The following is a 27,548-nucleotide window of genomic DNA, read 5'->3' on the forward strand; positions in this document are numbered from 1 at the left end:
TTAGGAGTGAAAAGATAGTCTTCCATTAAGCAATTCACTTACTGGCAATCTTTCCCTTAAGAAACTCCAGATGAAAATTGAAAGTCTTTTTTGGGAAAGAGAGGCTCCAAATGCTTTTCCAGAAAGCTGTCTGACCTTTTTGAGATGAGGGACTCGAACCCGCTTGCCTAATCTCAGTCAGGCAAGAGGATTTGCTTAGCAATCTGATAACCTGACTTAACAAGATACTCCCATGGATAGAGAAACGTCATACCCATCTATCCCAACAAAGAAATATAGATACCGAAATAGCTAAGATGTTATGAACTTCTTTCTCAGTGAAATTGTCCCTCTGCTTTTGAACGTTCGAAGATCTACCATTGCCATGGAAAAGTTGAGAAGCCATCATCTCTCACTTGAGGGAGGTTGAAGAAGGATTTTGGAATCCTCAAATGACAAAACTACCCCACAGAATATACTCGTTAATAGCCTCTCTCCCATTCACTTGGAAGTAATTTCCGCCATAAAAATATATCCAATAAAAAAATTATTAAAAAAATAACAAATAAATAAAAAGAGTAAACCAGGCAGTGTTCCTTATCCAGATAAACACTTCCAAAGAAAACACAGCCATCAATGGCAGCGCTATCGCCATCATCACCGCAACTCTCAACGACGCCGTTTCTTTCTCCACGTCTCTCATTTCAACCCAAATCTAAACCCCACCTCTGCTTCATCCCCCGCGCCACCACCGACGATGATACCCAACCTGAATCCAGCTCCCAACCCCAACCCGAATCCGAAGACGACCCATTCGAATCCCGTTTGTCAAAGATCCGACTCCGTTATCGGAGTGGAACCGGAAAGAAAGCGGAGGTCAGAAAGGCCAAAAAAGGGGTATCCAAACCCGGTTCTGGATCTGGAATGTACCTGCCACCGGTGCCATTAAAGGAGGCGACGTCGGATGGATTGAAAGTGGAGTTCGGGTTTAGCCAGTATAGCGAGCGGGTAAATGGAAGGATTGCGATTTTGGGGTTAACGGCGTTGATATTGGTGGAGCTGGCGACGGGTAAAGGAGTAATAAATTATCACACGCCGGCGATTGTGTTGATTCAGGTTTATTTTGTAGCGGCGGTTGGGGCTCTGTATATTAAGTATGAGAAGGAGAAGGTTAGTGTTTGGCCTGAATCTTCTCCGGCCAAAGAGTGAAGTAAGGTTAGCTTGTGAGAATTTTTTTTTTTTTTTGTTGAATTTCAATTGGTTGATCCATCGCTCAACAGAACCATGGATTTGAATGTTATTGGTTTAATATCTATCATCTATGACACATAGTAAAAGTAGGGTATGGAATCTCTAAATATTTATATCAAATTTGTGTAAAATTAATTATAGTGTATTTATGAATTCATTTTTTTTTTTTTTTATAGCCACACAAGAGTAGAATGCAATTTGGGTTTGAGATTTTTTTTTTAACTTGTAAAAAATAGAATTTTAGGTATGGCAATCATAGCACTTTAGATTTAAAGTTTGACATTATGTCTTTGATTTAATTTAAGAATTTATTTGACATCACTATTAAAATTGTTATCGAGAAAATTAGTTAAATATATTAAAATAATTTGTTGAAAATTGATTTTTTTTAGAAGTATATAAAATAATATTTTTATTCATAAAATAACCGAAGCGGATTTGATGTAATCCATGAAGCGGATTTGATGTAATCCATGAATAAATTAAGTGCTCGATCATTGATCATTGAGTCAACAGTCTCCCTTTATATGTTCAATTCAGCATTTGAGAATGATTAATATTTTATCAAATTTAAATCAGAAATAAGAGATTTCTTGATCAATGTACTGTGAGTACTCCATCTGGTCGAATTCTAATTGAATGAATTTAAATATTATATAATCAAGTTAGTAATTTAGATATTCATTACCTAAATTTATTTATATAGGTATTTAATTAAATATAAAATATATATTTTTTATAATAATATTTATAAATTTTTATATATTTTATTTTATATAAAATGAAATTTAAATATTTTATGAAATTATTAAAATTTTAAAATATAAATATATAAAATATTAATTAAAAAATATAAAAATAAACGATTTTAAATTTTTTTAGATAATAATAATATGATTTGAGACCGGTTCGGATAGTTAAGTATAAATATTAATCGAATTTGAAATAGACTCAAATTTTAATAATATTAATCCATTTAGATTTAAATAAGGTAATTTTTATGAGTATATTATTAGTTGTCATCTCTGTACAGAATGCCAACATCATGATCCTATTTTTAATTGACAAAACTTACCGATTTAAATTATATATATATTATTTATTTAAAGTTATGCTATTCATTTATTTGCAAATTAATATTTTCCATACTAATTTATGTAATTACTTAAAATTTTATTTAATTTGTGAATATATATTTTTTATAAAATATTTAATGAACTAGAGTTGAGGGGAAAAAAATTAATATAAATATATTGATTTCTTTTACAGCGTGCAATGCGCATGATCGCTTATAATTTCATATAATTAAAGAATTGCCAATGATTATCTATAGTTTTGATATATAGATAGCTTTTTTTTTTATAATATTTGAAATTATGACTCAAATCTGACATTGTATTTCCGTATAATTCCATAACTTTATATTAATAGTTCGACTATATTCTATGATTATTTTATTTTATTATAAAATATATTCACTTTATTATGAAAAATAAAATAATTTAAAATGTGACTTATAAAATATATAATTTTTTACAAAATAATTGATTATAAAAAATTTATTAATTTAATAAAAAATAATTATTACAAAATTATATCTATAGCAATTAATTATTTTAATTTAATACAATTTATAATAATTAACTGCTAATATGCCTCTATAATTATTTAATAACATTTGTTATATATAAATTATCTATTAAATTTTTTAAAAAAATTAAATATGCATTTTTTTTTTTACCTAAAAAAACTTTATTATAAAAAAATATCAATTTACGAAAATCAAAATTTTGTTAAATCGTTTTACTTTGTAAGAAAATAAACAAATGAAAATCATTAAATTGTAATTAATAACAGACAACAAAGCTATTTGTTCTTATTTTCTTCCTCAAACTAATATTCAACAAGTTCTGTTCCATATTCCCCAACAGAAAGAATGAATCATTGTTCAAGACCCAAAAAGGAAGAATCTAAATCACATGCTGTGGTGGTAGCAGCTAGCTCAATCCCTCTGCAAATACTAAGCATTGCATTTCTAGGGAACTTTTGCTCTACTTCTGTATTTGTTTCCTTTCATGCCTGTGATCTACCCTCGCTACTGTTACAGGTAACCCTCTACAAGTTTTGACCTCTCGGTTCCAAGATCAGGAAATAAACCTAAATCTTCTGGTTTTACATCACATTGTTGAGGGCTGCACGATTTTCTTGCTAATGCAATCAAATACAATTAGATACACAATCATATCGACTACAAGGATGTCCTTGTCAGGAAATCATTAACAGCCAGACTAGCATCTCCATGGGACACAGCATCCTCTGGTTCTGGAATATAAAGACTAGAAGAGGAAGCCTGCACGTCACACATTCAACACCAAATAAATTTTACCAAATCCTCAAAGTAATCAACTTCAGAAACATGGTTCTTGTAAGGACCAAAATCAACAGAACCTCTTTTTGCAAAGTAAATTACATTAAAAAAAGGGTCAAAGCTGAAGATACCTTTGTATCAAGCTGCATCTCTCCGATACTATCTACAGTGAGACATGCACCATGTGCTTTCAACCATTCTACACATTCCTCTAATCCATCCGAGTCCTTCTGGTCATTTCCTTCACCTGTGCTGGAGAAGCCCAAAACCTCTGCAATGTACGAAACAGGTACGGTAGGGCGATATGACCGGGACATGCAGCTTACAGCCTTATATCGCATTTTTTCAACATAAAGATCTGCAGAGATAACAAAAATTACAACCTTACCAAAAAATAAAATGAAGGGTAGTCAAAATGTATACCCACCCATAAGGCATGAGTTCAAGTTAGGAGCTGTCTTGTAAAGTCTGAAGAACATAACATAGTTTCCTGAGGTGACAGCTGCACGTACTGCAAGAGCATGTTTAACAGCTTTATTCTTCTTTGCTTCCTCTGTTAATCTGGCAACTCAAACAGCAAATTCAAATTATTTTAAGCACCAATCAATGGAGGGGGAACAGATCTGCTTCTATAAATCTAGAATCAACACATGATAATCAACTGTTGCATGCATTAATGAATATAAACAACAACATAAAATGAGAGAGAGAGAGAGAGAGAGAGAGATGTATGCACTATGTACACAAAGGACAATTCTAAGAGAGATGCAGTTTGGATGAAATTTAAACTATCATTCCAAATCATAGAATAATATATCCACATAAACACTTGTACAGCTCTGTTTAATTAACTACCATTGCTCAAATTTTATTTGAGTTTGCATTCAGATGTATTCTGATGACTGAATTTACATCTGTAATAACAGAATCAGAACAATATCTGGCACATTAAATATTAGAATTTCCCTTTCTTTCATCACCTCTTTCCTGACATTTCAATGGTTTAAAAACTAGTTGACACCTTACCGAATCTTTTCATGATACAGAAAATTTTAGGAGTTCAACACAGCTGGCAATTATTAAAACACCATCATTCAAAAAGAAGAGGGCTTTTCTTTTGTTGGGCAAGGGGAATGCAGAGAAAATGACCCGTCACATCTAAGTTTTTCCTTTTCAGCTGAATTCAAAATTGTTGTTTCTTTTCACTACTACATTTTGTTTTGTTTCAGAGAAAATTGTTGTGGACTGACTCTAACTCAGATAGGCCTAATCCAGGTTACTGGTAACTAGAACAAGTAATAGGCTATGTACATGCACATTTACCAGCATGTACAGTGTGTGTATATATATATATATATATATATATATATATATATATATAAAATCTCAAAGCTGAGAGAGTTAAGATTTAACCATTCTGTGCCATGTCATCAAAATTTTCAATTGAACTTCAAATCAGATTGTAATTTGATCCACCCACATAGGAACAAAACAGAGTAATTAAATTATTATTGTTTCAGTTTTAAAAAGCTTAGACTCTTGAGCAGCTTAGCAATAAGATAGTTGGAGAAAGTTTCTAAAAGTAAATCAAAGGTCATTACTATTGAGTGGGGTTTATAACGTCTATTGGTGGTGTTAAAAAAATTAAGTTATTATTATTTCAATTTCAAATGACTTGTACTGTTAAAGTTCTTTGCAATAACATGACCAGTGAAGTTTGTAATGATTATTTTATGTCAAGTAATTTTTGGATACGTGATTCTCAATCGTGATTGACATACTTTTTTTTTTTTTTTTATCATTTTCCTCTAATTTTCAGAATGTGGGAAAGATGAAGAATTGTTTTGACTTAAAATTGGAGATGACTATCAAAAATCATGGTTGAATAATGAACATACTGTAATCTCTGTTAAAGCATTCTAAGTTTGTTTGGTCAAAAAACAATTATGATCCTTAGAAGTATAATCCAAGTGTTAAATATTTTCCCATTTTCCTCTTATTTTTAGAACGTGGGATGTTTGGTTGAAAATTGGAGATAATTATCAAAAATAATAGTTGGATGATGAATATTTTGATCTCTCTTCAAGCACACTAAGTTTGTTTGGTCAATCAAGATTTCTTTACTTCCTAATTACGTCCGCTAGAATTTTTCTAGTTTGTATAAAAATCAGAGTGTAAGTGAACAAAGTCACTTGTGAGCTACCCGAGGCTCGGCTCGATAAAAACTCGACTTGGTTCAGCTAATTTTCTAAACGAGTAGAGCTCGAGCTCGAATTTAGGCTCGTTTAATAAAGGAGCCTGAGCTCGAACTTAGCAGCATTTGGCTCGAGCTCGAGTTCGAGCTCGGCTCGTTTACAAGCTCACGAGTTGGCTCGTTAAATGAGCTCGCAAGTTGACTCGTTGAATAAGCTCGCAATCTAGCTCGTGAAACAAGCTCGCGATCTGACTCATTAAGCATGCTTGTGAACTAGCTTGTGAACTAGCTTGTGAATAAGTTCATAAATAAGTTCATTTTAAGGATCATTTATAAGCTCGTGAACTAACTCATTTACAAAAACATTTATATTAGTAATTGTAATTTATAATGTTGCAAATATATTTATTTCATTTATGATTATTTTAAAAATAATATATTAAAATATAATATTTAAAATTATACTATACATTAAATATAGTTATTTATAATTTATTTTTTTAGATAAAGTTAATTTGTATAAAAATAAAATCAGAATATTAAATATATGGTCCCAATATAATAAAATAATATATTATTAAATATTTTATTATTATATAAACGTATGAGATAATCAAAATAAAAAGTGCATTTATAAAATATAATTATTTGTATTTTAAATATAATTTTTATAAAAAATGAAGTTAATTTTATATGAGAAATAAATTTAATATATATATATATATATATATATATATATATATATATATATATATATATATATATTAAATACATAAAAATTATTTTCAAACTATTTTATCTGTATTAAAATACTAAATAAATCAAAACTTAATTACACAGTTTTGTTGGTAGTCGTACGATTTAAAATATAAATTCATCTCTCTCTCTCTCTCTCTCTCCCTCTTTCTCTCTATATTTTGAACTTTTAAAAGATTAATCTCCAAGTTTAATACTAATCTATCTAACTATTATTATTACTTTATCTCTCTTTATAGTCTCTTACATATTTTTTTCTATTAACACTAACTAATATATCCATATATTATTACTCTCTATACTATATTTTTCCTAGTATCTATTTTTATAATATCGCTCTATTTAAACTGTAAACATTTAAAAGGTTAAAATTTAAATTTAGCACTAGTCTATCTTCCATATATATAACTTAAATATGTATTTTCATAATTACTATTATACTTAATATTAATTGTCTACTTATTACATACAAATTAATTTATTCATATCTTAAATAGAGTATTAGTAAAAGGCATAAAGCACCAAATATAACTTGATAAATTAAATAATCTAATATATTTAATCTTTTTAAACTTATTTAAATAAATTAAATATAAAAATAGTAAAAAACTCAAATTATAATATATTTAATAAAAAATTAATAAAAGTTATTAACAGCATGAATTAATTAATAATATAAAAAGCAATATATTTTACCAAAAATAACATTAGAAAAATAAAATAACAATTTAATTATAATTACATAAAATTTATAATATAATTTTAAAACTACGCAGTTTTGATTTAAAACTACGTAGTTTTGAATTAAAAGAATAAAAATAATTAATTTTATTTGAATTATGATGGTGTTTTAATTTGTGTTATTTTAAAATAATTTGCAATGTGTTTTAAAATGTTCTTCATGTTATTTTCTATTATTATGACTATGGACTTATGTAACAATGCATTATAAAAATAATTGTGAATTAAAATAGGTATAATAACAGTCGAGCTTGAGCTTATTGAACTCAACCCGAGTTTGACCATATTGAGTTTGCGTTTGAGTTTGTTTTAATAGTTTATCGAACTTGACACGAGCAGAACTCAAGTTTGTCTCGTTAATATAATAAACGAACTTAAAACAACATGAGCTCGAATCGAGCTCAAACTTAACATATTTTAATCAAGTCGAGTTCGAGCCTTAATGTTAAAGCTTGAACCAAGCTCGAGCTCGAGCTCGAGCCTGAACTAATATTAACAAACCAAACCTGAACAAGCCAAAACTTAGCTCGGTTCGGCTCGGCTTCGTTCGTTTACACCCCTATATAAAAATAATCTTTGAAAATGCAAGTGCTCATTTTATTGATAATAATTTTACAAAAAAACAAATTTTCCTTATAATTATTGCTCACATATTTATAATAATTCTCACAAAAAACAAATTTTCTTACATTATCAAATTAATTTTTATACAAATTTTTTGAAACCCACCCAACCCGTGTGCTTACGTCTATTTGAAGAATAAAATCATGTCTTACAAAAGTTCTCATTTCAAGGTATACCAAATCCATTCAGTTGAAGTACATTTCTGCACCAACCTAACCAAAAAAGGCCCAATGTGTTCCACAATTTTAAGAACAAATGCTGTAGAATATGAGGAAATGTTTCAAAAGGTCCTAAAAGGTGCAAAATGGCTTAAGGAAATGTAGGATAGGTTGAGAAATCTGTTTACTGATACTTCACATTTTGTGCAACTTTAAGCTCAACATGAAACGTCAAAATAACAAGACATTTTGGAGCTAAAACTAGATCCAAAAACCAGTCACTTCTTCGTATAATGTTGCACAACTTTAATAATAGGAAAAACATCAGGTCATTAATTTAATTATCAAATACATCTACGATGCATGAGAGGAAAAAAATTAACATGCACACAGCCAGGTTAGAACTTCAAGATCGAGAAATAGTGTGGCAAGGGAATTCAAACAAGAACATATATCAAACATCATTATAAACAAAACCACAATTCTACAAATTTCACTAACCTTGACATTGATGATACAAGATCTCGGTTGTTATTAGAGTGCAAGATAACACAAAGTAAGTTGTAAGCAGCAAACTCCATATGGCATCCTTCAATTCCTTCAGCATAGAGAGTTTTTAACTGTGATTGGCACTGAAACAAAGAAAATCAATCAAATATAAGCATCAACGTGAATTATATTTTGTTATATACTCGACGCATTATAAGATGATAATAGAGAAAAAAACTGCTTGATTGTTTTAGATATCTTTCTGAGCTTTTCAATGTGTCTCATGGCAGTCAATTTCATACTATTTATGATTCCAAACAGTAATTAAGATGATGCAAGTTCCTACCTTGTAAATCATTAACATGCATAAGCAGTAAAAAGAAATTACAACTATATAAACATATCATATTGGTCTAATAGTTGCAAACAAAAACTAATGCTCAAAATATAGATGGATCAAAGGCTCAGAATGTAAGCAAGAATTTCACCAAGCTGAAATGAAGATGACAGAGGATACACAATAGATGGAAATCTTCAGGCATCAGTTATTTACACTCTTCTCAGGTAACATTTTTCAACACAGTTTCAGAAAATTTGGCTATTAAATATATTTCAACAGATAGTTTATTGGTCTTGAATGATGGGTCCAGACATAGTTCTTCTTCTTCACATATACACTCCACTACCAGCTGTAACGTCGCATTGAAAATGACAACTAACTGAGCTAGCACTTAAATTAGAAAATGATTCTCACAAAGAAAACCATGGGCTCATGGATGCATGAGCAATGCAACAAACAGAAATTGATAAAGAGAATAAAATGGTTTTCAGCCATAGCATAAACCCGCTAACCTGGTTATACTCTGGCAAGTCCCCTACTTCCATCGCTAACCGAGCATGAGTTTCATAGACCTAAAAATGAGTAAAATATTAGCGCAAACTAAGAAAAGATAACAATTCTGATATACACACATTCAACTAAACTCAAATAAAGCTTTGATTCAAAAGATCGTAAAGTTTTTGAAATTAAAGCATCAACATACCTTAACTGTTAGCTGATTTTGTATTCGTTGTACAGTTAGATCTTGGCGAATGGACTTCAACTGATCACATTTATAAAGGTAGTTCTTCTGTGAATTTTGAATCATAAGCAGAGCTTTCTCTAGCACTTCTTCTGGCCTCACCTGTAAAACAATACAGAGTTTAACCAAATTAACTGCATTTCATATACAGTCCATTTGTTAATTAGACTTGCAATCTATATAAATATATAATGAAGACAGTGGATATTTACAGTGGAAGGATCAGGTGCAGAAGTGAGTCGCAAATATCGTTTCTCAATTTCTTGGCAGGTCCCTTTAACAGTTAGTGCATCCCAGTCAATATCTTCAACAGCCCTGCTTCCACCATCATCGAAATTTTTGCTAATCATCAAGGCACTAGCCCGTTTACTGTACAGGTTTCCAGCTCCAGCATTTTTTGGTTTGAAGTAATTACTTTCTGATCGATGTCCTTGCGCTTTTTCAAAACGCTTAGAGCGATTTTCACGTTTCTTTTTTTCCTCAGGTGAATTTGCAAGCGCTATTGCACCAGAATAATAAGTTGTTAAACTTTGTTCCTTATCGCTATCACTTGATGCATCACCATTTTCAGCACTATTAAAGGCATCAGCCATACGCTGCTTCTTGAGTGGCCTCTGGGCACTCTTACTCACAGTTTTCTGCTCTGATAAAGAGTACTTTAGGTCACTGAAAGCGTCAACCTTGCTCTCAGAATTCCCAATTAAAGGCTGTATTGCAAAACAAAATTATTAAAAGATCAAAACCAGATTTAAAGAACACTTAATTGCTTACAATACAAAAGCCAGAGGTGGAAGAGATTATTTAGCTACCTTCGCACAAGAAGAACTAAATATGAGAAGAGGAAGAAGGATAAGAGGAAATAAAAATGTATACCTTTCTCTCCCAGCCACCAAATTTTACATTATCATTACTGACAGAAGCAGGTTTTTCAACCAACTTCTCCTCAGGTAAAGGCTCCCACCTACTTTTGGATCGTTTGCTAGGACTCCTTCTGTACTTCGGTAATGAAGCAACAGGAGTTGAAGATTGTGAGCTCCTGTAGGCAAGAAAAAAGTCACAAATTTGTATTTCTGGAATAAGAAAAATCTGTGTATCAAATCATCCATCCCAATAATTGCAAAGTGGTCAACAGACCCTAGATTACAGAATTAAACCCACAAGAATGAAGAGGGAGACAGAATAGCAAGAAATAGACAGAGAAAGAATAGATACTCCTTGTTGGCACAATCAGGGTTCGGTAATGGAAAAAGAGGCTCAGTATCCCAGTCTCGAGTGTGTAGTGTACCATCAGCAGTTGCCTTAGTAATAATCTAGGGGGGAAAAAAAGAGAAACACTTGATATAAGTGGCACCAAAAATCAAAATAAGGAACTACAAAAGCAAGAATAAAAAGAAATTATACATGATGAATGTGTCAGAATATCAAATTAGTGAAGATCAATAAAATAAGTTTAATGGCAAAGAAAGAAACTGTATCCAGAAAATACTCTCAGCAGATGTAGCACCAATGGCAGAGCTAAAGGTTCCCATGTTAGTTTTGAGTCTATGAATACCTATACTTGTGATTACTACTAAGTTTTCAGTTGATAAAAATCTCCTGAAATTCGTTGCTCTTGGATTGTGTGCAACAATCCAATCTTAGGTAGGGCTGAGCATTTGGTTCAAACAGAACCGAACTGCCAAAACCGAAATAACCAAATTAATGAATATCATAAACCGAATTGAGATACATGAAAAACCGAACAGAATCGAACAACCCTAATTCAGTTTGGTTCGATTTATCCAGTTTTGGGCTTTAATGGAATTTTTATTTAGACTTGATATTCACCATATTTGGTCTGATTTTTACTTGATTTGAACCTAATACCCATTAATCAATATAATTAGCCAATATATATATATATATATAATCCCTATAAATTAATTGTTTCACAATAGTTGCTAAGCCAGACATAACCAATAACTTCTTAGTAATTGCAGTTGAAAAAACCTAATTACGCACCAACATGGGCTTGAAATCTTTCATAATAAAGTAAATTGCAATAAACCAAAAAAGGACAAAATCTCAATTTTCTCAACTATTAAGATTCAATAATCAATTTCATCAAAAGGGACAACAAAATCAGCGATCAACAAGAGAGAAATTGTGTTGATGAAAATGGAAAACACAAATACCCAATCATAAAAAATTTTAAAAAACAAAGATTGATATACAAAGGGTGGGATTGGGATACAACTTTGCTGTGAGGGGCCTGTGATGTCATTGTGTTGATGAACGCCTGAGATATTGTGATGCTGGGGATATTAAAACACAGAAATGGAAGCGCAAGATCTGAGCGTCTCTCAAAAAGGAGGAAAAAGAGATTATGAAATAGGGTTTTAGAAAGTTGAGAATTTATATTAAGATTTGGATGGATGAGATCTCTTAAAATGGATGGTCAAGATTTTAGTTAAGGGAAAAAAAAATATAACAAAAGATGCTGATGGAGATGATCGATCTCAAGACATAAAAGCCTCAATATTCATAAGTAACCATTGAGCTACAGCTTGTTGGATGCAACATTAATCTTCAGTTTTAATTTATTCAATTTGGTTCGGTTCTACTGAAATTTGTCTCCAAAACTAAAACGAATCGAACCAAAATAATCAAAATTTTTAAAAACCAAAATCGAACCAAACAGAATTACAATAAAAACCAAACCAAATTTGGAATTAGGGCAGTTTAGTTTAGTTTAGTTTATTCAGTTTAAAATGAATAGTACTCACCCCTAATCCTATGTGTGATGCCCAAGGAAATTTAGTTGTAAAGCCTAAACCATTGTATACTGTTCACAGAGCCTTAACTAAACTGCAAACACCCCTATGATCTGTTATCTTCCAGCTATTTAACTGCCTAGCTACTCTTGGTTATTGATTTAGACTTATTTACCAAGTTTTCTACTCATTCTGCTATTTAATAAATCAGCCTTGCAAGATGTCCTACATCATGGATGCAACAAGTGAAAATGGAGATTGGAGTACAAGAACATCAATCTTGAAAATGGTGACAAGTCCAGAAAAACTCCAAAATGTTAAATCTCAATTATATGATTAAAAAATTCCAAAAATTATTGTTCATTCACATATTCAAATTTGCATATACACTGTCTTGTATTTTCAATTGAAATTTTCCATACCTTTTAATATGTGTGTGCATGTGCACATTCGTTACTAATGAATAGAAGTATTAATTTTATGGTTCATGGCTTCATGCTATATATTAGGAAAAACAAGTAAAAAGATAGATGATAATTTAATCCTTAGTATTTTACTTTTTGATTGTACAATCCTTGAATAGTCTAATTGATGAAAAGCAAATAAAATTGAAAAAGTGCACCAAGAGAGAGAGAGAGAGAGAGAGAGAGAGGAGGAGGAGGAGGGGAGAATGAAATGCAGTTTTAAGGGGGAAAAGAGAAATGCCCACTGGCTGACTGATCAAAAGATTCAAAATAATAGCAACACTGGCAAGATTCAATTCCACATCAATCAGAAATAAAAGGTTAAGGCTTCTCCCAATATGAAAAATGGCCAAAACAAGACGTCAGATAATTCAAACTTCAAATCCCAGACCATCCATCAAGAAAGTAGGGCACTTATCTGTTCCTAGATCATCCATCAAGAAAGTAGGGCACTTATCTGTTGACATAAAAACAAGATGTCTCCTGTGCTGTATGGACAGGCTGACACATAAAGGACCTCCAATGAGGGGCACGGATGCCAATTAAATGCTCAGTCTAAGAAAATTCTTGTCATGCCATGCAAATTCAATTCACAAACTATAAGTTTTGAATTCGCAAACTTGCAGCAATTTCACTCCTGAAGTAAGTAATTAATGGATTTGAAGGGCAGTGGGAGGATGGGGTACATGAATTATGTATCAAAGGTTGTAGTATTGAAAAAGATAAATTCCCAGATAGTTGCCCAAACTGACATGTAACATTAGAGAATGTACACCATATTCCTTTGATGATGAATTTGAATCAAAGTAAGGATGAGTTCCTAGTTTTATTCATAAAGGTTATGGTAAACAGCAAGATCATTTTCAACCGTACAATCATACCAAGGAGTAAAAGGATACACATGGAAAATGGGAAATCAAAAAATATAATTCAAACTGGAATGTTAAGATCTGCTAATCAGAACAGCTTATAGCATATAGACTATACAACTCACCTCCTTCATAACAGCCTGACAAGATGCCATTTGTGGATCATTTTTACAGTGATCTTGACAACGTTTCAAAGCCCTTTCAACATAAAAGCGTAGTGAATTGGGGAACATGCCAGGCTGCAAGCAACAAGAGAGTTATTAATTGCTGCATGAAATCAATGATCAAGGAAAAAAAATTACAATGTAGACCACTGAGGTTAAAATCGCGAGTTGACTTGTATGATATTACAAGTTATAATCATCTATATGGGTAACTTATATAAAATCGTGTTTTCAAATAGTGAAACAAATACTATTTTATGAGTTTACTATTTTACAATTTTAAATATTTGAAATTTCAAATTAAAAAAAACTTTTTAATTCATCAGATCATTGCTCAAGTTTTTTTAATATAATAATAACTATTATTTATGCTACTACAATTATCATGACTATGCATTGTAATTTTGTTACATTGTTATTATCATAAATATATGCTAATTTCTATATATTATTCGTGAAAATATATAATGTTCTCATAGTTTTGTCTTTTTTAAAGTTAGAATATATATATATAACTCCGCCTAAATAGTTTGCGCTTAGCCGGTCCCAAGCCCGAATAAAGGAGGAAGGTTGCGGTAGGTGACAGCGTAAAAATTTCGTCACATCTCATGATATGGATTCAAATGATATAAACGTTGGGGCGTCCTCTACTTACGACGCGCTACCTCGGAGCCCGAGTGTAGTGAGAAATATGCAAAGGTGTAGGGCGTTCACCAAAAGCAACGCGCCATGCCGGCGCCCAGGTGTGGTGTTAAATGAGCAAGGGTTCCCACATCATGAACGGGTGTTGGTAAAGAAGTTAGTCCATAGGACAGATAGTAGAATAGAACATCAGATAGGCATAGAGAACAATAGAAGATATCATAGAAAGAGATCAATTAGGAAGGAACATGATAGGAAGAGAATCAGGGTTGGTACTTAGAATATTGGATCACTTACAGGAAAATTAATGGAGCTTGTGAATACCTTGGAAAGGAGAAGAGTGAATATTGTTTGCATTCAAGAGACTAAATAGGTAGGAGAGAAAAGTAAGGAAGTTGATAATTCAGGGTACAAACTGTGGTTTACCGGAAAGGAGAGAAATAAGAATGGTGTGAGCATAATCATAGACAAGACGTTGAAAGATGTTGTAATAGCTGTGAAAAGAGTAGGAGATAGAATTATACTAGTAAAGCTAGTACTAGAAGGAGAAACAATAAATGTAGTTAGTGCTTATACCCCACAAATAGGACTAGATAGTGAGAGTAAACAAAAATTTTAGGAAGATATGAATGATTTAATGTAAAGCATACAGAATGAAAAGAATGTTTTCATCGGTGGAGATTTGAATGGACATGTAGGAAGTGATAGGCAAGGCTATGAGAATGTTCATAGAGGTTTTGGATTTCGCAACCGAAATGAGGAGAGAAAAAGCATTCTGTATTTTACTATGGCATGCGACCTAATACTAGCAAATACCTACTTTATAAAAAGAGAGTCACATTTAGTGTCTTTAAAAAATGGGCAACATAGAAGCCAAATTGACTTTCTCTTAACTAGAAAGACAAAAAAAGCTCTATGCAAGGATTGTAAGGTCATTACAGGAGAGGCTTTAACAAGTCAACATCGGTTAGTGGTCTTAGATGTCAAGTTTAAAAACAATTCAAGTAAGGTTAGAAGAAATAGTGTAGCTCGAACAAAGTGGTGGGAGTTCAAAGGAGTAAAGCAAGTGAAGTTCAAAAATGAGCTTCTCAAGTCCAAAGTATAGAAGCTGGATATGGAGGCCAATGATATGTGGATACAGATGGCATCAAAGATTAGAGAAGTAGCTAAAAAAGTATTTTGAGAGTTTAGAGGACATGGACCACCCTCAAAAGAGAAATGATGGTGGAATGAGGAAATACAAAAGGCAGTGAAGAGAAAAAGAGAATGGTATAAGAAATTACCTAAGTGTGATAATAATGAGGCATACAGTACAAGATAGCAAAGAAAGAAACAAAAAAGGCAGTTAGTCAAGCAAGAGCACAAACCTTTGAAAAATTATATGAGAAACTTGAAACTAAAGAAGAGATAAAAATATTTATAGATTAGAAAGGAGGAGAGAAAGAAATGTCAAGATCTCAATCAAGGTAGGTGCATTAAGGATAAAGAAGGAAAAGTGTTGGTGAAAGATGAGGACATTAAAGAAAGATGGAGAAACTATTTTGATGATCTCTTTAATAATAGTCAAAATGGTAATAGCGTGAATATAGACTACAGAGCAATAGAAAAGAATGTGAATTATACTGGAAGGATTAGATCTTTAGAAGTAAAGAAAGCACTTAAGAGAATGAAAGTGAGTAAAGCCTGTAGACCCGATGGAATACCAATTGAAGTGTGGAAGTGTTTGGGAGATATGAGAGTGGCATGGTTAACTAAATTGTTTAATAAGATTCTAAATTCAAAGAAATGCCTGATGAATGGAGGATGAGTATTTTAGTACCTATTTTTAAAAATAAGGGAGACATACAGAGTTGCTCAAACTATAAGGGAATTAAACCCATGAGCCATACTATGAAGTTGTGGGAGAGAGTTGTGGAACATCGACTACGTCATGATACTTCTATCTCTCCCAATCAATTTGGCTTCATGTCTGGTCGTTCAACTATGGAAGCGATCTTTCTTATTAGAAGCTTGATGGAGAAATATAGAGATGTGAGAAAAGATTTACACATGATTTTTATCGATTTGGAGAAGGCTTATTATAGTGTTTCAAGAGATGTCTTATAAAGAGTGTTAGAACAAAAGGGGGTATCTATTAGATACATACAAGTGTTGAAAGACATGTATCAAGGAGCAACTACTATTATGCGCACAGTGGGAGGGGACACAAGAGATTTTCCTATCTCAGTTAGATTACACAAAGGTTCAGCTGTAAGCCCTTACCTTTTTATATTAGTTTTAGATTAATTAACGAAACACATACAAGAGAATATCCCTTGGTGCATGATGTTTGCGGATGATATAATTCTGATAGATGAGACGCAAGAAGAAGTTAATAGAAAGCTAGAGCTTTGGAGAAGTACTTTAGAGTCAAAGGGTTTTAAGTTAAGTAGAATGAAGATAGAATACATGCATTGCAAGTTCAGTTAAGGCCGAACTGTTGATAGGGAATGAGTTAATTTGGATGGAGTTAGTTTGGATGGAGTGATACTGTCCCAAAGTAATCACTTTAAATATCTCGACTCAATTCTTCAAGTAGATGGGGGATGTGAGGAGGATGTTAGTCATAGGATTAAAACCGGATGGTTGAAGTGGAGATGTGCCACGGGAGTTTTATGTGATCGCAAGATTCCTAATAAGTTGAAAGAAAAATTTCACAGTATAGCCATACGATCGGCCATGTTATATGGTAGTGAGTGTTGGGCACTGAAGGAGTCATATGTGTCTAAGATAAGAGTTGCGGAGATGAGAATATTAAGGTGGATGAGTGACCATACTAGACTAGATAAAGTCCGTAATGAGAGTATTAGAGAAAATGTAGGAGTGCTACCAATTGAGGACAAGTTGAGAGAAGAAAGATTGAGGTAGTTTGGTCATGTGAAGCGTAGACATACAGAGGCTCCAGTTAGACAAGTAGAGTACATCAGGTAGAGGATAGAAAGAAAAGAATGGTTAGACCTAAACTAATTTGGAGGGTAGTAGTACAACATAACCTAAAAGCATTACACATTTCCGAGGATTTAACCCAAAATCGTTTAGAGTGAAAAAAGAGAATCCATATAGCCGACCCCAAATTTTTGAGATAAAAGCTTAATTGAATTGAGTTGAGTTGTATATATATATATATATTATCAATTTTTCAAATAATTTTAATTATTCTCATATTGATAACTTGGTGAAGAAAACGTTAAATTTAAAATTAAAGCAATTTGAATATTAAACCTAACAAATATTAAAAAGTTTATATATAAATTTTTATTAGGATATAGATATTTCTTAAGACTATTTTATATGGTTCTTAAAATCTTACAATTTCACGATTCATGTGGATACTCCCCTCACTGATATTAGTTTAAAAAAGCAAGTTTAACAACCTTGATGTAGAGTATATAAGTAGAATGGATTAACTAGATGTTTCAGGTCCCATGGAAGGACGTTATCCAAGAGTGACAGGCAACTATAGGATATGCTCCTCAATCCTAGGACAATCTCTTCACAAAAGAACTCAGTGAATGCCACCAATCAAAATGGGGATTCCCTAAAATAATCATACCTTCAGTATGGAATCAGCCGCATCAGTAGACAACACTTTATCACTTTGCTTTGGCATTGAGACAGCAATATAAGCAGGTTTTGCTGCTGCTGCTGCACCAGTTGCAGAACTATCCTTATCGGTTTTTGATAAACCCAAAGCCAAATTTGACGCAATTCTCGGATTTGTTGGAATCTGCAATTTGCTTATCCTTCGTGTATCCAGTGATGGGACTGTTTGTGCAGGAGGTTGGTAATTCTGGGGCACCTGATGAGCAGGAGCATATTGTGAATTAGGACCTTGACGAACAGTCTTTTGTTGTTCCTCAAAATTATCATAAGAAGTTTTTGAATCCAAAGATTTTTGAAAGTGAGGTTGCATAGGACTAGCATGATGATTTTGAAAAAAACTTGACGTCCCCTGTTTCCAGTAGCCATCGTGAGCACCACTAACAGCTGCAGCACCCTGACAAAGAAACCAGAGTAAAATGAATTTAGTAGACTAACAAAATTTTCAAATATATAATAAACCCACAACAATAAAAAGCATAGCTCACCATAAAAAAAAAAAAATAAGAATCTGAAAAGTTAATTGTAACAACAATTGCATATTCAGATAGTCAATTGAGACCTCTGCAATAGGAAGGGATGGATAACAGGAAACAAGCTAAATGATCTCCAACAAAACTTGTAATGTAATGCAGAAGTTATGATATCTCACAAATTCATAATGTAGAACAATAAAAGGTATTGGGATAGCCACTACTGATATCAAGATAGTCATAACCATTCACAACAATCTAGGGCATACAATTTTTGAAGCACAACGTTGTTACTATAAATTAAATTCCTTTGATTTTAAACTACAAAACAAAAGAACATGCCAAAACTCCACTTTCTTTAAAGTAAATGCAGAGACACTTTTTACCAAGCAATTTGCATATGCAAGATCATAAGGATGAGGGCATTTGATTCTTCTAAGTTCTGGATGAAGAGAAGTACCAAACCTGCAAAGATAACTCAGATGAAGTGGATTCTGGCCTCCAAGATGGGGTAAAAGATGAGGGAGGCTGACTGCTGGAATTCGGGTAACCAGTAGTAACACCTGGAACTGAATTCACCTGGTTAGATGTACTAGCAACAGACAAGTGTTCCGTCCCAGGAGCACAGGTAACTTCTGTTTGATTGTAATAATCTGCCCATTGCTTGTATTGTTGTTGGTAATTTACTGAATTTGCAACTGCAGTACCAGAGGTATAAGCACTTGTTGTGTCTGCAGTGTAATTTGAGTACTGATGAGTTGTATAGTTAGCATAATTGCCATCACTCCACATAGTAGTCTGATTACTGTATCCACTACTTGGGTAAGCTCCAGCTGTCTGATAATCACCAGGATTGTAATAAGTGGCTGGATAACTTGGAGTCCCAGCATAAGACCCTGTATTCTGAAATGAGGAAAGAGGCTGATAAGGAGCACCTGTGTTTTGATATGCTCCTAGAGGCTGAGAGTATGCATGGTTAGGTTGCTGCTGAGAGTATGAATGGTTAGGTTGCTGTTGATAGCCATTATAGTAACCTGGATATCCTGTGCTTGCATAACCATATGGATCAGTAGGATTTGAGTATGATGCGTAGCTACTATAATCCTGTGAGGCACTTGTAGTTCCCAAAGTTGATGAACTAGCAAGAGATGTCGCATTCAAGCCATTTTGAACATTTCTTGGGGTTGGCTCTTTTAGATGATCATGGTGATAGGTTGATTCTGTAGATTGAATATCTACCCTATGCATGGTCCATGAAAGAGCTTCAGACCCAGTTGTCGATGGAAGATATGAAGATGACTGTGGTTGGCTTGTATCAACAACATATCGACCCTAGAAAAGGGAAATGAAAATTAGGTCTTGTTCTTGGAGTAACTCAAAAGTCAGGTGAAATTTTAAAACAATCAAAGAAACATGCTCAACTACAGACAAAATGAAAGCCATAATGTTATTACAAAAAAAAAAAAAAGGCACAAGTTAATAACTAACTACAAATTGAATGCAGCAACTTAGAAGTGGAATAATTATCTGAGAAAGCCTTCTAGAGCACAGATGATGACTGCTAGTTTATAATTTCCTCTAGTAACAGCATGATAAGTAATCTTAAACTGCTTAAACTAGACTAGCTAGGGGTTATATACAATCAAATGGCAGAATAATCAGAATTCAAAATTTCAAATTAACTCTTGTTTAAACCTTTTCACTTGTCCATAGAGATAATTATGTCAACAGAACACTGTTGTTAGAATCATACGATTCTTGATTCAATTCTTACAATTCGAATCGATTCCCAATCCCAGCGATTCGAATCTATGGGGTGAATCGCAAATGTGCCTGAATCATTACTGAATCTTACAATTCGATACTGAATCAGGTGAATTGATACGAATCGACCAATCTTACAATTCGAATCGATTCCCAATCCCAGCGATTCGAATCTATGGGGTGAATCGCAAATGTGCCTGAATCATTACTGAATCTTACAATTCGATACTGAATCAGGTGAATTGATACGAATCGACCGATTCGGTCGATTCTTTTTCTAAAGGGTTGTTAGACCCTATAACTTCAAAATTTAAGATTTCATTTTATTTTTACTATGAGAAGTACACATAAAACCTTCTTCTAGCTATTTTTTTCCCACTGGCCATTCTTTTCCCTCTCTTTTTTCTTTCTTTTTTTTTTTTTGTTAATTACTCCTCTAATTATAGTTCTCAAATTATGATATTTTATATTAATATATCCTGACCTTTTTAATTTAACCCGCTATCTTTTTTATTATATAATTATTTGATCAATGTAAGTGCGATTTCAATGCAAGCACAATGATAATCATTGTTTACAAGTTCACAATTTATAACATAAAATTATACAACTTAACAAGAATATATTGTTCTATTATAAAGCACATTTCTAATTAGCTAAATGATAATTCAATATTTATCAAAATATGTTATTGTGACATAATTTTTTACTTATTTTTTAGAACATATATCATTTTTAATTAATTTTGAGAAATTTTATCTAATCTTATGATTTGATTCGATCATCGATTCTCAATTCACAAAATGAAGATTTCGATTCTCAATTCGAATATTACTTTAACAACTATGCAACAGAATTAATTAATTTCATAGTGGTCTTAGCGGCATTAGTAGCATATCATATACTTCGCATGTTAACGCTTGAAAGCTTTAGTGAAAAGCTTAATTTTTGACGCGGTGCTAGACTTCCTATTTTGGATGATGCAACAGCTGAAATCTTCGTATAGATGTTTTCCTATTATAATTCAGATTTATTTATTGTTTCCTATTCTATTTAGGACTTAGTTTATTTTCCAATTCCAATTAGGTTTTAATTTAGTTCACTGTTGTTAGAATCTTTCGATTCGATCCCCCATCCTAACAGTTTGAATCTATGGGGTGAATCTCAAAGGTACCTAATTCGTGACCGAATCTTACAATTTGATAGTGAATCGGCTGAATTGAATCTACTGATTTAGTCTATTCTTTTTCTAGAGGGTTGTTAGACACTATAGCTTCAAAATTTAATATTTCACTTAATTTTTACCATGAAAAGTGCATATAAAATCTTCCCTTACCTAATTTTCTTCCACTAACCGTTCTTTTCCCTCTTCAACTTCTTTCTTTTTCTTTTTTTTTTCTTGTTTTTGTTAATTTACTTCTCTAATTATATTTGTCAAATTATGACATTTTATATTAATATATTCTGACCTTTTAATTTAACGCGTTATTAATTTTTATTATTTAATTATTTGATCAAATTTAAATGGGAGTCTCGAACACATGCATAATTATAATCATTGTCTACAATTCAAGAGTTTATAATTTATAACACAAAACCACATAACATAATAAGAATATATTATTTTATTACAAGCATCCTTCTCATTAGCTAAATGATAATTCTATATTTATCAAAATATATCATTTTGATATTTTTTTTACTTATTTTTAGAACATACATCATTTTTAATTAATTTTGAGAATTTTTATTGAATCTAATGATTCAATTCTCGATTCACAAAATGAAGATTTAGATTCTGGATTTGACAACTATGTTTTAGATTCCCTATTTTATTTAGGATTTAATTTTTCCTATTTTATCTAGATTTTCTATTGCGTTTTAATTATCTAAACTTTGATTTATTTTCCTACTAGGTTTAGGAGATTAAAACTCTATAAATAGCTGCATATATTCTATGTATTTTCAGTTTTGAGTTTTGATTAATAGAATTCTGCAGAATTATTCTCTCAAACACATTATGTTGTGGGAGTGTGTATTCAAGCTTCACGCTACCTCAAGTTTGCTCCATTATAATAGATGTACTTTTTATTTGGAACGAAATTCCTGCAGTAGTGACAGAGAAATAGTAGTTCCTATTTCAAGAAAAACAAGATATGACTCTTTAGGAAATAAACCAGTTTACACTCCACAACTAAACACATTGTTCCTTGCAGAAGCAATAAAAATTTTTTGACCCTTGAGCTCCATCATGCTCCCATTATCAGTTAAAAAAGCTACATAAAATAAGTCTTGACCTCAATTGCGTGCTACTTTTACTAAAACCAGATAACGTTGGTGAAAATAACCAAAACCCTTGAACATCATAAAAGAATGTTTCCATGCAGAAATCAAACCATTACAAATGCAATACAAGAACCAACAATGTCAATATAGTCTAAAAAAATGAAAGAAAAATCAAATAAGAGCCATCAGAATCAACGCTGAAGAATGTAGTCTATAGCTAAAATGAATTTAACAGAACTCTATATCCATAATAACAACTGTGTCAACCACAACCTCCCAAAAAAAGGTTTATTCCGATAACATTCTATACCTAAGCTCACAGTATGAAGCAAAGATTAAGAGAACCAAAAATTCATTAACACAGACCGAGAACATCCAACCCAATTCATGAAAACCAATATTGACTACTTCAAACAAATAGCAAAGTTGAACAATCACCGCAAAGTTACAAATCCTGTTTCTTATTCAATGATTCACAATAATTATATACCCAACTCAAATCAAACCCAGGAAAAAGTTAATCAGAAAAGCTATAACTTAAGTTGATAAAGAGAGAGAGAGAGAGCGCTAAAGTAAGAAACTTTACCTCAAGCGAATTCGGGTCTACAGGAGATATAGTTTGCGAATTAGCTCCGTGATTCATCATTACATTAACAACCTAAATTCACCAAAAATATGCTTATAATTAGTTTAAACGCCAATATTTTCTTTCAATTACTAAACCACAAAACCCTAATCAAACAAACAACAATTAGAAACAATTCCAAGTTTCCAACCTTCAATCGAAGAGCACCAACTCAAAAACTGCAACTCAGAGAAAGATTGGAGATCGGAAAACGAAGAGAGGAAATTAGCAAAGAACAAAAAAAAAAAATTGAGATCAAAAACCAAAAAAAAATTCAAATAAAATACAAGTATGGGATGTGAATGAATTAAGCAATACAAAGAAGAAATAAAGGAAACTAAAAATGAATCGAAAGGAAGAGAAATTGCAGAGAGAAGCAGCGAGGGCAGGAAGACAAGGGTGTGGGTGTCAATGTTGGGTCACGAAATGCTGGTACCGGTAGAGAATTATATTTTATTTTTTCCAATTTTGTTAATAAAAAGGCAAAAGGCCTTTTAGGCGAAATTCCTCAATGGTTAAGGCACGATGAAATTCAATAAATTATCATAATTATAATTAAAAAGATAAAATTAAAATAAATTAATAATTTATTTATTTAAATTTTATATTTAAATATTTTTTATTTATCATATAAAATAAATTTATAATATAAAATATATTTTATATTTATCTTTAATTTAAATTTTTTACTAAAAAATTGATTTTATTGATTAAAATTTATTTGAATATAACAAATAATTTAAAAATCACATAATAATAAAGTAATCACAAAATAATTACATTATAATTAAAAATAATCACATTATAATAAAATAATTATTAAAGTTTAATCATAAAAAAAAAGTTTTTAATTTTATAAATAAAAATAATAATTTATCTTTCTAAAATCAAATTAATTAGATTAATATACCTAACCATACATCGATGATTAAAAAAATTATAATTTATTATTATGTAAATAATTATTATTTTATTAAAATATAATTACATTTTGTAATTGACAACTTGAAAAAAAATATTATAATGTGATTATTTTGTAATTATTTTATTATTATATAATTTTTGAATTTTTTTATTATATTAAAATATATTTTAATCAATAAAAATAACTTCTTAATATAAAATTTTAATTAAAAAAGAATATAAAATAAATTTTATATTGTAAATGTCTTTTATATTGTAAATAAAAAAAATTTTAAACACGAAATTTAATTTAATAGACTATTTTATTAATCAAATAAAACTTTAAAAATCATATTATAATTTATTATTACTTACTCAAATTTAATTTAACATCTTTAATTACAATTGTGACAGTTAATTAAATTTTTACTGTAAGATATAAAAAAAAAAAAGACCACAATCGTAAAAAATTTAGAAGTTTTAATTTTTTTTTTGTCTAATAAGCCAATTAAATTAGCCATTTAAATGATTGAACTTTTTAAAATAACTATTTAAATATTTAAACTTTAAAAAATAACTCAAAATGATTTAAAAACTTAATGCCATTAAGTCTGCGTTAAATAATTAAAAAAAATGTTTAGAAAATAACCTAATAATTATTTTAGTTTATTGAATAAATAAATTTATTTTTAAAATTTTAATAATTAAATTTTTATGTTAATATATATTGTTGGTAAAGAAATAAAACAATTTTATAAAATCTGCAAAATAAATAAAATATTATAAAAAAGTATAAATATTATTTAAATTATCAAAAAATAAATAAAAATGTAACACCCCAAAATTTTAAATTTTATTATTTTATGAGTATTATTGATATTTTAATTTTATTTAAATTTTAAGAAATTATTTGATATTTTTCAGATTTTAAAAATCGGGTTGGATTTTCCGAAAATATAAACTTTAATGATTTTTAAAATTTTATTTAAAGACCACGTGGCAAAACTAAAAATATATTTGGAGTCTACAAATTTTTTTGAGTTTCTTAGAAATTTTTCGGAATTTTTGGACCTCGTTTTCGGTCCCAAGGCAGAGTAAAAATTCAAAATTTTGTATCATGAATCGAACCGGCCAAATCGAACCAGACCGGATCGGGCCGGTCGAATCGAACCGGCCTTTTCTTTTTCTTCCTTCTTCTCCCCGCGCTCGTCCCGACTCTCCTCTCTTCCTCTCCTGTTTTCTCTCTCCTCCCTCCTCCCCTTGCCGCGCCGCAGCCTCCCCTGCCACCCCAACTCGCCAGCGCCCGTCCCCAGCCGTCCCAGCCCACCGGCCGCCGCCTGGAACGCCGAAAAACGGCGCCCGAAGCGACGCGACGTGCAAGCGCGCCGCTTCGTCTTCCCGGCCGAAATCCGGCCGATCCGGCCACCAATCGGACCGGGTCTTGTGTCTAAACTCATCTACTCGTCGAGAGCTTTCCATAGACACCAAGAACACCGAAATCCATCCAGCGGTTTGTCCAATTTTTGCCCATGAAGTTTTAGCCCATTTTGACTTTTGGGCTAGATTTCTCGCAAACCGTGAACCCCACGAGAAAATCGAGAGTACCAGAGCGCTCCACTCGTCGAGAGCTTCGCGGCGACATAAATTTCAAATTTTTCTGACACCGTTTTTCGGTGGGTCCCACGGAAATTCGCAGTGTTTTTTCGAGCAATAAATGAGCTTAGAAAATTCCGTAAAATTTATGTACTAACCCCATGTTGTGGGCTTCGTGTAAGTATCCTCAATTCACGGAAATTCGACAGTTGTCCGGGTCTGTGAATTTCCGGCCAGACAGACCCGCTACCGGAAAAGTCTCCGAACTGGATCGAGGTTTTGGCTACCTCACTATTGTCAAACATCCCGAGCGCATTCCCGAAGTCGGAATCAGCAAAGGTAAACCCGAACCTTGCTTTTTCGTAATTTTCTAGTACTTAAATAGGATTAAAAATCCATAAAATATTCTTGGTAGCTCAGAAAATTATGATTCTTTTTGCAATAGCCTAGTAATATTGCTAAGGACTGCGGGGCAAAGTTTTAGAATTTTTAGAGCTTTTTTGGGTAGTTTTTGCAAAAATGATCAATTATAAGGACTAAATTGAAATTTTACATATTGTGATGGATGACTGATTTGATGGGCCCAGGAGGGGCTGTGTGATGTGATTGAATTGTGGATATATGAGTTGCGAATATAGAAGTGTGTTTTGAGCCCTTTTGCAGGTTGGGTAGGTCCTAGGTATAGGGGAGACTCTGCCGGATTTTCGGCACGACTTATGACGTATTTGGTCTTTTCATGATTTGTATTGAGTCAATTGTGTTAATAATTATAATGTAATTGTCAGGTGAGCCGGGACAGCCTTCTTCCTCAGGCTAGCCGCCACAGTGACCGTTGTCAAGTCTGTGAATAAAATATTAATTTTAATTATAATTTCGATATTATTATATGTTCAAGCATGCCCATGCATTACTTATATGTATATATCTATGTAGTTAAACTTTAGGCACGATTTATGTTGCATTCATAACTGTTAAAGTGTCATGGATGTTGTTGTGGTAATTTGGAGCAGTGTGAGTGCGTTAGCGTGCGTGTAATGTGGTGTGGACTATGGATAGGACGGGTAGACACGGCTTGAGATCTTCGCTGGGACTCGGTCCTTCGGGGTAGACACGGCTTGAGTTCTTCGCTGGGACCCCGATTTGGTTATTAATTGGAAGTCCGAGCTGAGTTCTTCGCTGGCACAGGTTGGATTTAAGAGAGCTGTATAGGGGATCAACTCCCATATATATTATGATTGATATTACTGGGTGTGTGAGTGCTCCAAATTACATTTTTGCTGTTATTATGTGAATTTATTGCTGATGTTGCATTTCATTCTACAGGGTGCATTAGTTTTAGATAGTTATAGAGATTATGATTAAAATTGATATTTCACTATCTGAGTCGAACGCTCACTCCTGTTCAATATTTTTTCAGGCTACAAGAGGATTTTATTGTGGTTAACCTGCTTTTCTCCTTCGCATGTTGTTTATCAAAATTTGTGTAATTTTATTTACTCCTAGAATTTTCGCATGTGTTATAAGTATTTATTTGATTTTGGTCTGTAATATTATTATCATGTTGGACCTGTAAACGTATAATGATATGCATGTTTGATGAACTGGATGAGGGAGCTGAGTTCCCATATATTTTTATGATGATATGAGTATGTGGAGGGTGAGTTGAGCTTCCCAATTGAGTATTTACTGTGTTTACAGGTCGGGTGAGTCAAAAACTCCCCGTTGGAAGGT

The 27,548-nt window shown here is 32.0% G+C and overlaps 2 protein-coding genes across 4 annotated transcripts; one reads left to right on the forward strand and one right to left on the reverse strand.

The window, feature by feature from the left end:
* On the forward strand, window positions 1–1,214 carry LOC110667447 (uncharacterized). Its single transcript, XM_021828290.2, has one exon. It carries the CDS (start codon window positions 616–618, stop codon window positions 1,186–1,188), a length of 573 nt encoding a protein of 190 aa, XP_021683982.2. The 5' UTR covers window positions 1–615; the 3' UTR covers window positions 1,189–1,214.
* A 1,835-nt stretch (window positions 1,215–3,049) lies between these two features.
* LOC110667446 (SAC3 family protein A) lies at window positions 3,050–23,779 on the reverse strand. 3 transcript variants are annotated; one of them, XM_021828288.2, is made up of 15 exons: window positions 23,473–23,779; window positions 23,283–23,354; window positions 19,112–19,978; window positions 18,496–18,570; window positions 18,127–18,372; window positions 13,854–13,967; window positions 10,855–10,952; window positions 10,516–10,678; window positions 9,855–10,349; window positions 9,604–9,744; window positions 9,413–9,472; window positions 8,573–8,703; window positions 4,026–4,159; window positions 3,730–3,956; window positions 3,050–3,580 (listed from the first exon to the last, which is right to left on the reverse strand). In XM_021828288.2, the coding sequence occupies exons 2-15, from the start codon at window positions 23,340–23,342 to the stop codon at window positions 3,479–3,481; spliced, it is 2,913 nt and encodes a 970-aa protein (XP_021683980.1). In that variant the 5' UTR covers window positions 23,343–23,354; window positions 23,473–23,779; the 3' UTR covers window positions 3,050–3,478. The 3 variants fall into 3 exon arrangements, with proteins under 3 accessions (XP_021683980.1, XP_021683979.1, XP_021683981.1); XM_021828287.2 differs by having other exon boundaries at window positions 18,127–18,570; XM_021828289.2 differs by lacking the exons at window positions 23,283–23,354; window positions 23,473–23,779 and having other exon boundaries at window positions 18,127–18,570; window positions 19,112–19,483; window positions 19,582–19,727.
* Between the last annotated feature and the right edge of the window lie 3,769 nt (window positions 23,780–27,548).

This window comes from Hevea brasiliensis, chromosome 14 (genome assembly GCF_030052815.1).
Source record: "Hevea brasiliensis isolate MT/VB/25A 57/8 chromosome 14, ASM3005281v1, whole genome shotgun sequence".
Classification (NCBI taxonomy): Eukaryota; Viridiplantae; Streptophyta; class Magnoliopsida; order Malpighiales; family Euphorbiaceae; genus Hevea; species Hevea brasiliensis.